Source organism: Corylus avellana, chromosome 10 (assembly GCF_965113065.1).
Source record: "Corylus avellana chromosome 10, dhCorAvel1.hap1.2, whole genome shotgun sequence".
NCBI lineage: Eukaryota > Viridiplantae > Streptophyta > Magnoliopsida > Fagales > Betulaceae > Corylus > Corylus avellana.
Window position 1 is genome coordinate 19,414,748 of NC_142499.1, and position 13,704 is coordinate 19,428,451.

A 13,704-nucleotide genomic window follows, 5' to 3' on the forward strand; every position below is an offset into this window, starting at 1 on the left:
AAAAATAATAATTTTTTTTTGTAACTAAAGTGAAAATTAATTTGTTCAACCAAAAGTGAATGCTCTTCTTCTCCCATTAACAATCAAGATTAGTTTTTAAGATTTAGTTCAATCAGTTTTGAATTATACCTAATGAAACGAAGGTCATTAATTGAAATATATTCTTTCTTGTACGGCCGTGTTAAAAAAAAAAAAAAAAAAAAAAAGATTAATTGGCATGATGGCGGCAAATATAGACAACACAGAGGAGCCAAATCCTGACTTCTAGAAATTGATTTTACATAATCTGCCAAAGATTTGTCTGAGTAAAATATTCTACAAGTAAAAATTGTTTTGTTTGCTTGTTGGAGCAAAAGAAGATGACAGAGAAGCTAAAAAGCAAGTCAACCGTCCACCCTCCCTTCCTATTGGCTTAGTTGGCCGAGGTCTAAAAAGGCTACCAATGGAACTCCCAAAAGCGGAGACCTTTTCTCTCATCAATCAGAGAAGAAACCAGAGAGAGACCCAATACAGAAAGTTGCACCAAAAATCCATTTCAAGTCTTTGCTCAATCACTTCGATCTGCGCTAAAGAGAAAGTGGGTGATCTTTTCCGTGTTCTATTTCCTTTCTGTTTCGTTTATTGTTGTTGCCCATTTGCTATTTTACCTAGTCTTCTTTCAGAAGACTGAGTTTTTGGCAAATTTGCAACAATCTTAAATCATAAAAAGAAAAAAGAAAACAAAAAGAAACTTGCTTTGGATCTGTGTTTCTTAAAAGGGTTAGTTCGGTTTTCTCTGAATTTCAAAGTTCCTTTTGTATCTGAAAGTCTTGGTGAGAGTTTTGAGAGGATCTGTTTTGGATGGGGGCTTGCATAAGCAATCGGATTAAGGCCGTGACTCCTCATACAGGTAGCTTTCGTTTTGTTCCATTTTGTTTTCGTTGTGTTTTTCTAAAAAAAAAAAAAAAAAAAAAAAAAGTTTTTCAGTGCTTGATTGAGCTCAGTTTGACTTAGGATGTTAAATTTACTATCTTTATTGCCTTTACCTTGCTAAATTAGCTGCCTTGTGGAAATATATAAGTTTCAAGATTGTCTTTGTTTGCCTAAACATGCATGGCTTGTTTGAATTGTTCAAACAATTTTGGATGAGATATTAATTTAGTAGTATTTGATCTGCATCTGATGTTTTGGTTCAAATTTGAATGAATTAACTTTTGTGAGAGTAATACCTCTCGGGAATGGGATGCTTTGAAATTGCAGAATAAATTGATTAATTTCCTCATGATGTACTTGTTGCACAACTAGGGTGCCATAAACTTCCTGACAATTATTCAAACACTAAAACTACTATCTCAAGAGGATGCTTAGATGAATTTTGTATTGCTTTGAGGGATTTTGCTTTCAAAAACATTATGATTGGGGGTTCGTTTTGAAAATCAGTTTTGATGATGAATGGTGGGAATGTTGCGGGTTTTGGCACATAAAAGCTTGTCTCAATGGCTTTTGTGTAGGGTTCAATTCAAAAAATGTGAGCAGAGATGGGAATTACTTTAGTAATTCAAGTAGCAAGTTCTCATCGGCTTCCGTACCCATGACTCCTAGGAGTGAGGGTGAGATCTTGGAGATCTCCAATTTGAAGAATTACGGCTTCAGCGAACTCAAAATGGCTACAAGAAACTTCCGCCCTGATAGTGTATTAGGAGAGGGTGGATTTGGTTCTGTTTTTAAGGGGTGGATTGATGAGCATTCACTTACAGCTACCAGGCCTGGGACTGGCATAGTGATTGCTGTGAAGAGGCTGAACCAAGAAGGGCTCCAGGGTCACAAGGAATGGTTGGTGAGTATTAGTTCCCTTCTTAGTTCTCTATTCGTTTTTTGGTCAGTGCATTTTCTTGCTTGGGGAAATTGAATTTTATGAATTTAGGCCAGAATTGCAAGTTTCAATCAGAGGAGCTCTGTTATATAAGGATGTTTTGAGAAATAGGTATTTATAGGATATCACCCATTTCGCCTTAATATAATTGATTAGTGCAAGCAGCCAATTCAATTGACATTGACCGTTCATACTTTTTGTGGGAACTTGTTAGATTGGCAAGATTACAACTTGCCAAACAGCACAACAATCAGAAAATTCTTAATGAGCATTAGTTGATTTTTTGTTGTATTGTTGGATATACAGGCAGAAATCAACTATTTAGGGCAGTTGCATCATCCTAATCTTGTCAACTTGATTGGTTATTGCTTAGAGGATGACCATCGGCTTCTAGTATATGAGTTCATGCCTAAGGGAAGCATGGAAAATCATCTATTTCGAAGTGAGTTCTTTATATCCCCTTTAACAATCAACCCGTTATTAAAAAACAAACTTCAAGTTTTTTTTTCTGTTTTTCCTTTAAGATATGCATATTGTAATTGTGACGCTGGATTATTGTGGAAGCAGGGGGATCTCACTTCCATCCACTTTCTTGGAGCTTCCGAATGAAAATTGCTCTTGATGCTGCAAAGGGACTTGCTTTTCTTCACAATGCTGAATCACAAGTTATATATCGTGACTTTAAGACTTCTAATATCCTGCTTGATTCGGTATGTACTTTGGCTAGGCTGTTTGATCAAATTTCTGGATAAGTTTTAGAATTCAATCAGACTTATTTTCTGCTATGCTGCCTCTTTTGCAGGATTACAATGCAAAACTGTCTGATTTTGGTCTGGCCAGGGATGGACCAAAAGGTGGTAAAAGCCATGTCTCTACTAGGGTTTTGGGAACCTACGGATATGCTGCTCCAGAGTATCTAGCCACAGGTACTCTTTCAATATGTATGCTTCTTCAATAAAGTCATTTTTTTATGTGAACTCTTAACTCCACTCCACAAACCTTTGTGCTATAGGTGATTGAATATGGTAAGATGTACCTTTTTTATGCCATTCTCTCCATGCAAACCTGAATTTCTGTCTGAAATAAATAGTAGTATACTTTTTCATTATCCATTAGAACGCTTTTTAGAGCCTTTATTTTGAGAGTTGCAAAGTGTATCAGTAAAATTCTACTCAGAAATGCTCAAACCTGTTTAAATATTAGAATTACTTTCCTCCAAGTGCTTTTGTACAAATGTCCGAGAGATACGAGCCTTCTCTAACGGTTTGTTCTGACGATCTTTCCATGAGCACTCTGGCCAAGAGGGATGAAAGTTGGTTTTTTATTTTGTTGAATTTGCTTGGTCAGGTTTTGTAACAGTACATGGCTCAATTACTGATGTATTGATATGTACAAAACTGAATCAATGTATTGTGTCCTGATGATTAATTGCATGTTTTATTGGGTAGGTCATCTGACTGCCAAAAGTGATGTATATAGCTTTGGAGTCGTACTTTTAGAAATTTTATCTGGCCTTCGAGTCATAGACAAGAACCGGCCATCTGGACGACAGAACCTGGTGGAGTGGGCAAAACCTTACCTGAACAAAAAACAAAAGATTTTCCGTGTTCTAGATGTTCGCCTCGAAGGTCAGTACTCACTGGATAGGGCACAAAAGGCCGCTTACCTTGCACTTCAATGCATTGCTGTGGAAGCCAAGAACAGACCCAACATGGATGAGGTGGTAATAGCATTGGAGGAGCTTCAGGACACACCAAAAAGTAATGAAAACGAGCCCCATGTAAATGCTCATAGCCTTTCCAATGGAATTCCTGCTGTCTCATGCAGAGATACCGTGAAGGAGGATTCAAACTTCACTGTTTACCCGAGGCCTTCTGCTAGTCTGGTTCATGCTTAAGGGAAGGAAAAGTTTTTTAAGTAGCAGATATATCTTTTTCTGTATTGAATGACTCATGGCAGGGTCTGGACACAGTTTCAGGATTCAAGCATGAAGCATGCACCATGCACCATTACAATGTTTCCTTGAACATTGTACAGTTTTTTGCTTTTGTATATGTACTAGAGCTAGCTTTTAAATATTTTCTGCTTTACACAAGAAGCATGAAAGGCCCCTCAATCTCATGCGTGGTTCCAGGAATGTGTTTGATTATGATTGAAACCAGAGATGATATGTAAAACTAGAATTGAGTCTTAGTTTTTTTCTGGGAATGAAGTGGTCATGTTGGTTCTAGTGGACCTGGAGATATGTGATGCAGTGGATAGCGTCAAAGGTTTTAGAATCCACCATAAAGAATCAAAGATTACAGGAAATCACCAGAATCTTCCAGGAAAAATAGAGATTCCCTCGTTTGCCCATAAACTACTATATATAGGCAATGTAATGCTCCAATAAATTAAGAAAATCCTAATGAGCCCCAATCGAATTCTAAGTGTTCCCGTGTTTAGCGAATATACTAGTAGATCTTTGCTTAAGAAAAAAAAATCTAGTTACCACCCTAATGATAAAAACTAAATTTAAAGAAATCAACAAAAAATGACCTTGTCAACCAATTAACCATATTTTTTTCACATAGACAATAAAAAAAATAATGGCATCATATTAATTTAGCCTGGTTCAAAGAACATGTTGATGTTAGGCATTGTTTATTGCTTATATTGTTATCTCTGTATACTAAACACTAAAGATCAAGCAAGAAGAGACTCATTTGTTACGAGGATTTAAAAATTGACACCAAAATATTTAAAAAAAAAAAAATAAGAGAGAGAGAAGTTATAGTGTTACTGAGTCATCCTATCAATGAACAACGCCTAGTTAAAGCCATGCATAGGAAAGAACACTCTACATATGTTGTAAGGAAGGCAATCACTTGAAGTATATACATTCTGAATATCCTATTACTCTCTTTCTTTCTTTTTTATTAAATTTTTTACTGACTTAAGCATTGGAGATATCTTCTCGATCGTTTATGCCCCTCGATTAGTCTTCAAGCTTACCTCCAATCTCTCTCATACATGCATGCATTCTTGGTCCGAGGTTGGCCGTGAGATCAACTAATATTATTCAAAGACTAAAATCATATTTTGACCAAATTCTATTTTGAAGGCAAGAAAGAGCTATTACGTAGGAAACATGGGACTACAAGAAAGAAAGTTGATAGATCTGCAGGCCTACAATATTCCCGCATATATAGAACATTGGCGTCATTGTCGTTTGCTTGTCTGGCCATTTTCTTTTCACATCTTGACAGCCATTTTTCTTGTAAACAATCCATATTAACAAATTTAAAATTGCTAGATTAATGAAACGTGTCCGAGAATAAACCTTTGTTTAATGGCAAAATGAAGTAGTTAATTGTATATGAACTAATTAATTAATAATATCCATGCATATGTCATTTATCTTATTGAGAATGCTAACATTGACTTGCTAATATATAATATCATGAAGGTAGAGCAGGGGGAGAAGGACCCATTGAAACGGGAATGTGAGTTCATCCGAATTCCCAATCCCAGCATGTTTTAAGTTTTCTTCTCTGGACTTGGTCCTGCCATTTAATTAGGGGGAACCGGAGGCTCATCAGAAAAATAAAATAGAAGACTCGTAGATGCAAGCAACCCAGGCCTAAGCCTACCCCTTTACAACATATAACTTCAAGAGACAAGACAAGATTTCAACCTCTCTTTAAGGATCTTCTTCTTCTTCTTCCTCAGAGAGAGAGAGAGAGAGAGAGAGAGAGAGATGGCCAGAGGTATGCTGGAGGTTTTGCTGGCTAATGTCCAAGGCATTCGAGACAAAGATTTCCTTGGTAATTTTTCATTTTGCTTAATTTCATGGTACAATTTATATTTTGGATATTACTTTGTCCTTCTATATATTACCTTTTTTTTTTTTTTTTTTTTTTTTGGTAATTGTCTACTTTTGCTAAGTTTTGTTTAAATTTACAGCTAAGATGAATCCTTACGTTGTAATTCGATATGGAAATCAAGAGTGTACGAGCAGTGTGGCTCGAGGTAGGCCAATATATATGACCCCCATGAAAAATGCTAAACATTCTAAATTTTTGTTTTAAAAGTTGGCTTTCAAATGATGTGTTACTACCCTATGAGTTAGTGACACACTTTCCAAAATAATAAATCTCATGAGATAGTGAGACGTCATTTGAAAAGAAAATTTTGAAAAGAAAATTTGGGATGTATAGCATTTCTCAACCTATGCATGTGCTTTGATTTATGAGACTTTTTTAAAAACAAAAACAAAAAAATGGAAATTGCATGCAGGAGAAGGAAAGAAACGAGTATGGAACGAGAAATTAACGTTCAACGCCGAGTACCCAGGTGGTGAAGATCACAAATATAAGCTTACTTTTCAAATTATGGACAACCACAAAACCTCCCACCATGTCTTTGTTGGTGAAACTACGTACGTAAAATCTCTCTCTTTCTCTCTCTCTCTCTCTCTCTCTGATCTAAATAAAGACAATTATTTACTGAGGTTGTCGAGTTGGTGTGTGCAGAATATATGTGAAGGATGTGGTGTCGTTGGGGGTGGAGACGGGAAAGGCTGAACTTCGACGTGGCAAGTATAGGGTTGTCCTTCCGGACAACACTTACTCCGGCGAGATTTGTGTCGCTGTAACTTTCACCCATATTCTGTAAACGTACAACTTCAATGTGTTCCCTTGTTTATCATGCATCTATGAATATGATTTCAAGCTTCAACTTAATAAAAAGATTGAAAAAAGATTGTGCATCCATCGCATCTTTTTACCATCAATATTTTTTTTTATATTTGATTCATCTTATCTTACAAATTAACTATTAGATTTATGCACTTCACATAAGTCAATGGTGCTCATCTTATCTTCGGTTCACTTGAACCGGAGAAAATCTTCTTCCGAGTATATGACATTTCTGTTTTGCCTGCACAAAGGAGCGCTCAGGTGTTGAAAACTTCTAGCCAACCCCAATCAAACTGGGCTTTATTCTACCTATTTTAACAATCCTACTATATGGGCTAACTGAAAATTAAAAATGTTTCGGCTCATTCCGAGCCTGTTGGAGCCCAGATTCGAAGTTGGTCCGTCCAGCCGTCTAGACATCATGCGCATCAACGTACGTATGTCCAAACGAGAGGCGTTAATTGTTTCTTCGGCGTGAAATCTTTTTTTTTTTTTTTTTTTGAAAACAATTTTTAACTGAAGACATTTTTTGAAAAAATGGTTTTTTCTTTTTTTTCTTTTTTTTGGCTGTTTGTTTGCAATTCTAAAAATAGTTTGAAATGTATTTTTCAGCTTTTCAGCTCGTATGAAAAATTATCAAATATTATTTTATAGTTTCGTATAATTTAAGGAGCTGCAAGATAGAGAAAGACGAGAAATAAGAATAACAAATGAAGAAACTATGAAAATAGGTCTTTGAATGGTGTAATTGAGATTCAATATAATTGTATGTTCATATAATCATATTGCTTGTAATTTAGACAATCAATTGTGAGACAGTCATATAATCATATTGCTTATAACCATCATAAATGGTTGTTTTTGTCAACAAAAAATATTTCAAGTCAACCACTATTTTGTGTCACGCCAAATATTCAAAAATAAAAAAGAAACTTTTTTCGAAAAAAAAAAACATATATATTTTACGGTAAAATTCCAAAACAGGAATAAAAGTGCCCATAAGCTTTTTAATAAAATCTCCTAATAAACTTCCTGGTAACCCTTGTCCTATTATTGGAAAAAAAAAAAATCCTAATAAATGCCCAAGTGAATAGGTACTAGTATTATTTTACGGCTGAACCTTTCATCTGGCCGTCTTAGCTCAGCCGGTAGAGCGCGTGGCTTTTAACCACGTGGTCGTGGGTTCGATTCCCACAGACGGCGTAGCTGTTGTTGTGTCACCAAAGCCTTTTCCTTTTGGCCCTTTGGGGTTCCGCCCATGGCAGTATAGGCTCAGGCTTAGAGTGAGCCCCCTTCGAACCCTGCAAGTGGTTCAGGCCCTTCTTCTTCCTTTTTTTTCTTTGTTTTTTTTCAAGTGTTTTCTTTTGTAAAATCTATATCATTAATCAATCCATTAACTGGACAATTAACCTGTGGATTGCAAATAATCACGAACATCCCCCACCCACTTGTAAACCCAGGAAAGCATTGGCATCAGGACAAATTTGACTGCAGATTGATCACAAGCTTTCAAAAGGATTCCCAGTTTCAAGAAAGTTATATAAGTATTCTTTTTTTTCTTTGATTCATGTTCCATTATCATCTGTCTCTATAAACCTCAACCCCCATTTGCGAAAAGATTCTTCAAAAAGAAAAGCACCGACAAAAGTAAAACAGATCAGACGACCCCAATACCCTTCTCTGTTAAGCCATTGTGGTGCATCAAGCTAATTGGTGGATTAAAGGAAACAACTGCGAAGTAGGTCCCGCCTGGCCTGTTGTTACGTTCCGAAAGTCGTGCTTCCGATAAGGTATAAATTCCACGTCTTTTGTTGCAGACCAGGCAGGGGTTTCCTCTTTTGTTGCAGAAGATATCATCCAAATACATCCTACCACCGGCCTAATATTTCCCAACAAGACAAGCACAATGGCTATGCCATATGTCAAAGACTCACCCTTATGGGCCTTTTTTGTGAAAGGATTTTGGATGGCAGCTTGGTTTTTGTTTGCTGGTGCCGGACTAAGAAACTGACAGCTTCGTTGTGCATCCAAGGTGTTAATTGGGTTGAAATCATATCAAAACATAAATATATTCTTATATTATATGTTAATTATAATTTGATTAATTTAGTTAAACGGGTAAAAGGAAGTATGTTTCATGTTTGTTGAGTTGGGTATTTTGTTTTCTAACTTAGAACTCAAGCGGGGATTTTAATGATATTTATTAATCTTAATTTAAGGAATATGTTTGTATTTAAAATATTTCAAATGTACTTAAATCATACATGAAAGAAGTATGTAATTCATAAGACTTTAAACTGTGGATTCACCTTAATCTTTGTTTTTATCCAATTTTCTTTATTTCTGTCATTATTATTATTCCGCTTAACCTATTGTGTTTCTATATTGATTGGCCACTGGAGAATAAAGTTAAAGCTTGAAGGCTTTCAGAATCTAATAGGCACATTTCTCAAGATATTGGAAAAATTATCTCTTAAATAATAAAATTTTCTTCTAAATTAGATTTGAGTAATTTTTTTTAATTTAGTCTATTAAATTAAGATGTATTCAAAATGCATTAAAAAAATGGACAGAGTTTTCTTTCGAACTGGATTTGAAGAACTTTCTATAACTCGATCTATAAAAATGACGTGCCATTTAAACATGTGAGATACACATGTTTTTTTATAACAGGGACAAAGTTAGAATAAATAATATTAAAAACTCATATGCATCTCGCATGGTATTAAAAAATGAACACATGACATTTTTATAGACTGGGTTGAAGAAAGTTCCTCCAACCCAATTTAGAGGAAAACTCTATCAACAAAATTAACCTGATATTTTTTTGTTTAGAATTTCGAATTCTATTCTATTATTAGATATCAATATTCTAAACGAAAATAAAATCTTTTTATTATTATTTTTTAATAAAAATATTTTTATTTATTTTTATTATAGTTAGATTATTAGGGCTATACGAACTCGAACCGTAGACCTTCTCGGTAAATCAAATCAAACTGATTATTATCAAAAACGATTTGAACTGTTTCAAAGACCCAAAATGCATCTTTTTTTGCATTGAGCTCTTTCTTTAACTGATATAAATATCGGCTAGTCTACCACATTTTTTTTCTTGACAGCAAGATAAGGAGATGGCTCCGTGTTTTCAATAAAAATAAAGCAGCACGACCAAAGTATTGTTTCAAAGAAGGATTATTCTGACATAGGTACGTAGGGGGTTAAAAAAAAAATGGGAGAAAACTTTATCATGCAGTAAAAGTAGTAAAGTAGGTGTGCAGGGGAAATTCAATAGGCAAGGCAGGCTAGGCAGCAAACAAGGTGCAAAGAAGAGATGAAGGGTAATGACAAGCGACAGGAAATTAACGAAAGTAAATCGACAACTCAGAGCCAGAGCAGCTGCCAGCGCACATGCTGTCCTGAACATCAACCGACAGGTCACAGGAGGGAGGTCTACTTCCCATTGCCTCATCGGTACCATCACCGCCTCATTGCTTTTCCCCCTTATAAGAATTATTCTCTATAAATCAACGAATTATCAACCAATTTGTCCTTTTCTTTTTAATAAAAAAATTATAAAAATTATGGGCCATTAAAATGTATGTTGATGTTATTCATTTTCAAGTAATAATATTCACAGACACGGGCATTTACGCTTGACTAAAACGCGTATATAGCTGCCATCAAACCAATCAGCACCAGTATAATGAATAGGCACATCGACAAAGTCGTTGGCATATGACGCGTTTTTGCTTTTACATCCCACGGTTTCTCCAGCACCAATTAATGCCGCACTAAAATTAGTTAATGCAAAATTCATTATTTCACTTTCTTTTCCTTTTTAGTTAGCTATTCCACGTACAAAAGCATGAGTACGAGTCACGGGTTTAAGATAACCGTATAAAAAATTGTAAGCCCTTATTAACCCTTCCAAACAACCATAGTTAATGCAACAAGAAGGGCATAAAAGACACTTAAAAAAGTTTCTCATTACACTATATATATATTATATATTAAAGTATCGAAAACATATATAATAAGAGCTGCGGGCTACATGTTTCTTATTGCAGCCACTTCAGCCCATACACTTTAAACTCGGCCGCCATTAAGACAGACACACGTTTAAAGGAACATAATAAAGCTAAAAAGAAAAAGTTACCACACACTCACTGAGTGACTTTCCTACCTATCACCATTTTTTTTTTTCACCTTCTATTACTTTACTACCCCACCACTTCCAAATTTTCCCGGGAAAATAAAGGAAAATTGAAAGCGGGAAACTTAAAGAAGTTAAAAATTAAAAATATATAGCGCGAGAAAAAGGACTCAGACGCGGAAATTCTTTCCATTGAAAGTCTGACCGAACTGCCAATGTGCTGGTGCCACGTTCCATGAGGTGGAGGTGCGCTTGTCACTGCCCGTGACCCTGAACGACAGAGCCTGGCCCATTAAAACGGCGTTGGATTGCCAGTTCTGGCCCCAGTTGCGGCTCATGCTCATCCAGGCAGTGTTCGTCCCCTTCACGCTCACGCGCACGATATCTCCTGCGCCCGCGACGTTGGTGACCAGAACCAGGTTGAAGTAACGGAATCCATTGATCGTGAATCTGATTCCTCCTTGCTTTCGGCATGGGACCCTGTAATAAACATTAAAAATTAACATCAACAAAAAGTTATTTAAGATTTAATTACATTACGAATAACTCTTGCGACGGTTACAAACCCTAGGTTTGACTGGTATTTCCGGTAGCAAAACTTATGAGTGACCCATCACACGCATGGGACAGCGCGAAACATGTCGAGGATTTTCTCACTTTTTGGGAAAGCACAGCCCTATCCTGATTTTCCGGTGACATTATATTCAATAAATAATTAATAATGTTATCCATCGTTAATTACTGAAATACCCTGGAACTGAGTGGAAACTGGAAACTGTGGAATTCCTCAATTCCCCCAACCCAGTCAGGGTTTACTTAACCAGTTGGTTTTGGCGTGTTCCTAAAAGACCCTGGGTTATTTCATAAAAAATAGATGAGATTTGTGAAAAAGTAAGGTTATTCTAGTCAAACTGCCCGGAGCACGCCAAGCCAAAAGACCAAAAGGTTCAGGGAATAAAAAAAAAATGGTTTCCGTTGGAAGCTTGGGTAAACGACGTAAAAACCTGAACGGATTCTCAACCAACACTGCCACTAGCGCAGAGATTCTGTTAGCCTCTTGTTTGCTTCTCGAGAAAACTAACGGGAAAGAAAATGCTAGGACACATAAATTCAACATATACCGCTGTATGGTTCCGAGGAAAATCAACTTGTCAATTCCTTTGTTTATTTTTTTTTTATGAAAAAAGCTTCGCAATTTAGAGAAACAATAAACAATAAGGGCAGTTTAGTCAACCCAAAAAGAAAAGAAACAAAGCCAAATCTATAGAGAAAAAGAACCAGGCCCACAAAGCGTTAAAGCAAAACAGAGCAGGGACGTTCACTCACCGGCGGTAGGAAACGGGGACGATTCCGGCGCGGTACTCAGCGATCTTAAGGAACATGGGCATGGCGAGGTCGAAGTGAGGCCTGGGGGGGTTGCACCAGCCGCCATTGTCGCTGGGTTGAGCAAAGTTGGGGGGGCAGAAGTTGGTGGCCGTGACTAAAATGGAAGGGCTGCCAGGGTTGCACCACCTGGGGTCGTTGGCACACTTGATCTCGAAGCACGCGCCACAGCTCAGCCCGTTGTTGAAGAGCGCAGTGCTCAATGCAGCCGTATTCACTCCGTAGCCTTGGCTGTAGAGATTGCCGTATCCACAGGCACCACCTGCAGGCATTGAGACCAGAAATGGTTATTAGAGTTTCGTTCTAACATAGGTCCGTGGTGTAAACACCACCAGAACTTTAGAAATTACATATGCTGTGGAGAGATTGAACAGAGCTAAGAAAATCTAATCAATGGGTAAAAAATTCTCTAACATTGTGAATTTGAACAGCAAAATAAGGATTATATATTCATTTAGCATGTCTCATCAAGTTATAAATGAAGGAAACGAGGAGAAAAACTGGGGGTTTCGCATAAACGGACATTATGAGTTGAGGGACATGATATTTTGACGAAAAATGCAGAGGGGTATATCTCCATAGTTGTACAAGAAAGCAGGGGAATGGGTAAATGGGATTTTATGAGGTTAGCAAGAAGAAAGGTTGAGAGTATGGAGAGAGTACCCATAGTTCCAGAGGCGTCGTTGCCACCATAGAAGGTAGCGTGGGCGCTCTCCCACTGCCCATCGGTGTAAATCCCGGGGATTCTAGCGTCAGCCACCGCAAAGAGAATGAGAAGTGTAGCAATGCTTAGCACACTCATTGGAGCCATTGTGTGTTTGTGGGAGACAGACACAGAGAGAGAGAGAGAGAGAGAGAGAGAGGAGTGCGTTGGGGTTGGGTGAGGCGAATGGAAAGCAGGATGAACGTGGGGGTACTTATGGAGTGGCCTAGGGTTGGGGGGTGGGGGAAATCAACAGCAGAGCGAGAGCAAAGGGTCTGATATTATTACTACGTATTTAATGCTCTTTCTCTCTCCTCTCTCTCTCTCTCTCACACACACGTAGATCTATTTTGTGTAATTAAATCCTTTTTAATTTTTTTTTAATTTTATAATTCGTCCTATTTTCCTTTTCCTTCAAGAAATAGTTTGGATCACTCTTTAGATTGACGAGCGTGGAAGTAGTATTCATGTGCACCACACATGGCCACTTCATGTTCATTTTCGTTTTTTTTATATTTTTATTTTTGAAATATCTTTTTTTTTTTTTTTTTTTTTTTGGTTGGTCACAACTTGGATTCATATTCCAAATTCCAAAGAAAAGAATACATCCATAGGATTAATGGACTACTTAGGTTGAATTAAGGCTTTTGATTTCACACCTAATTATTCTTCTTGATACAACTTTAAGCATCTTTTGTTTACCATAAATCTAATCGGTGGAGTATAACTCTTCAAGAACAAAACCCCATTTTCCTCCGATCTATTTGACTTCTTATTAACTTGACACCTGGCAAAACATAGCAATTTTATGGTATTAAAATGAAAGAAAGAAACATTATGGTGAGATTTTCAGAATTTGAAAGGTAAAGCCAGCGATAAGCCACGTAATTAAGGCCAAGGGGATATGTAATGTAACATTGCCCCTTCAATT

General features: G+C 36.9%; 3 protein-coding genes and 1 non-coding gene across 4 annotated transcripts; 3 read left to right on the top strand and 1 right to left on the bottom strand.

Moving 5' to 3' along the window:
• The first annotated feature begins 375 nt into the window (after positions 1 to 375).
• LOC132191343 (receptor-like cytoplasmic kinase 176) lies at positions 376 to 3,958 on the top strand. Its single transcript, XM_059606302.2, has 7 exons — positions 376 to 577; positions 808 to 889; positions 1,491 to 1,816; positions 2,159 to 2,294; positions 2,420 to 2,562; positions 2,655 to 2,778; positions 3,301 to 3,958. Exons 2-7 carry the CDS (start codon positions 841 to 843, stop codon positions 3,747 to 3,749), a joined length of 1,227 nt encoding a protein of 408 aa, XP_059462285.2. The 5' UTR covers positions 376 to 577; positions 808 to 840; the 3' UTR covers positions 3,750 to 3,958.
• A 1,633-nt stretch (positions 3,959 to 5,591) lies between these two features.
• Positions 5,592 to 6,508, top strand: LOC132162429 (16 kDa phloem protein 1-like). The gene is made up of 4 exons (XM_059572670.2): positions 5,592 to 5,658; positions 5,798 to 5,863; positions 6,131 to 6,272; positions 6,367 to 6,508. The coding sequence occupies exons 1-4, from the start codon at positions 5,592 to 5,594 to the stop codon at positions 6,506 to 6,508; spliced, it is 417 nt and encodes a 138-aa protein (XP_059428653.1).
• A 1,153-nt stretch (positions 6,509 to 7,661) lies between these two features.
• TRNAK-UUU (transfer RNA lysine (anticodon UUU)) lies at positions 7,662 to 7,734 on the top strand. The gene has a single exon. It is a non-coding gene; the product is annotated as a tRNA-Lys (tRNA).
• A 2,758-nt stretch (positions 7,735 to 10,492) lies between these two features.
• LOC132191416 (expansin-A4) lies at positions 10,493 to 13,009 on the bottom strand. The gene is made up of 3 exons (XM_059606416.2): positions 12,734 to 13,009; positions 12,014 to 12,332; positions 10,493 to 11,167 (listed from the first exon to the last, which is right to left on the bottom strand). The coding sequence occupies exons 1-3, from the start codon at positions 12,879 to 12,881 to the stop codon at positions 10,858 to 10,860; spliced, it is 777 nt and encodes a 258-aa protein (XP_059462399.1). The 5' UTR covers positions 12,882 to 13,009; the 3' UTR covers positions 10,493 to 10,857.
• Between the last annotated feature and the right edge of the window lie 695 nt (positions 13,010 to 13,704).

What these genes read in the sequence shown, in the direction of transcription:
- LOC132191343 (XM_059606302.2), top strand. Translation starts at nt 841, where the DNA reads ATGGGGGCTTGCATAAGCAATCGGATTAAGGCCGTGACTCCTCATACA. An exon ending in AGGGTCACAAGGAATGGTTG is followed by an intron (nt 1,817 to 2,158) that starts GTGAGTATTAGT and finishes TTGGATATACAG; the next exon opens with GCAGAAATCAACTATTTAGG. An exon ending in GGAAAATCATCTATTTCGAA is followed by an intron (nt 2,295 to 2,419) that starts GTGAGTTCTTTA and finishes TTGTGGAAGCAG; the next exon opens with GGGGATCTCACTTCCATCCA.
- LOC132191416 (XM_059606416.2), bottom strand. Translation starts at nt 12,881, where the DNA reads ATGGCTCCAATGAGTGTGCTAAGCATTGCTACACTTCTCATTCTCTTT. An exon ending in CGACGCCTCTGGAACTATGG is followed by an intron (nt 12,333 to 12,733) that starts GTACTCTCTCCA and finishes CAATGCCTGCAG; the next exon opens with GTGGTGCCTGTGGATACGGC. An exon ending in GTCCCCGTTTCCTACCGCCG is followed by an intron (nt 11,168 to 12,013) that starts GTGAGTGAACGT and finishes TGTTTATTACAG; the next exon opens with GGTCCCATGCCGAAAGCAAG.
- LOC132162429 (XM_059572670.2), top strand. Translation starts at nt 5,592, where the DNA reads ATGGCCAGAGGTATGCTGGAGGTTTTGCTGGCTAATGTCCAAGGCATT. An exon ending in TCGAGACAAAGATTTCCTTG is followed by an intron (nt 5,659 to 5,797) that starts GTAATTTTTCAT and finishes TTAAATTTACAG; the next exon opens with CTAAGATGAATCCTTACGTT. An exon ending in GTCTTTGTTGGTGAAACTAC is followed by an intron (nt 6,273 to 6,366) that starts GTACGTAAAATC and finishes TGGTGTGTGCAG; the next exon opens with AATATATGTGAAGGATGTGG.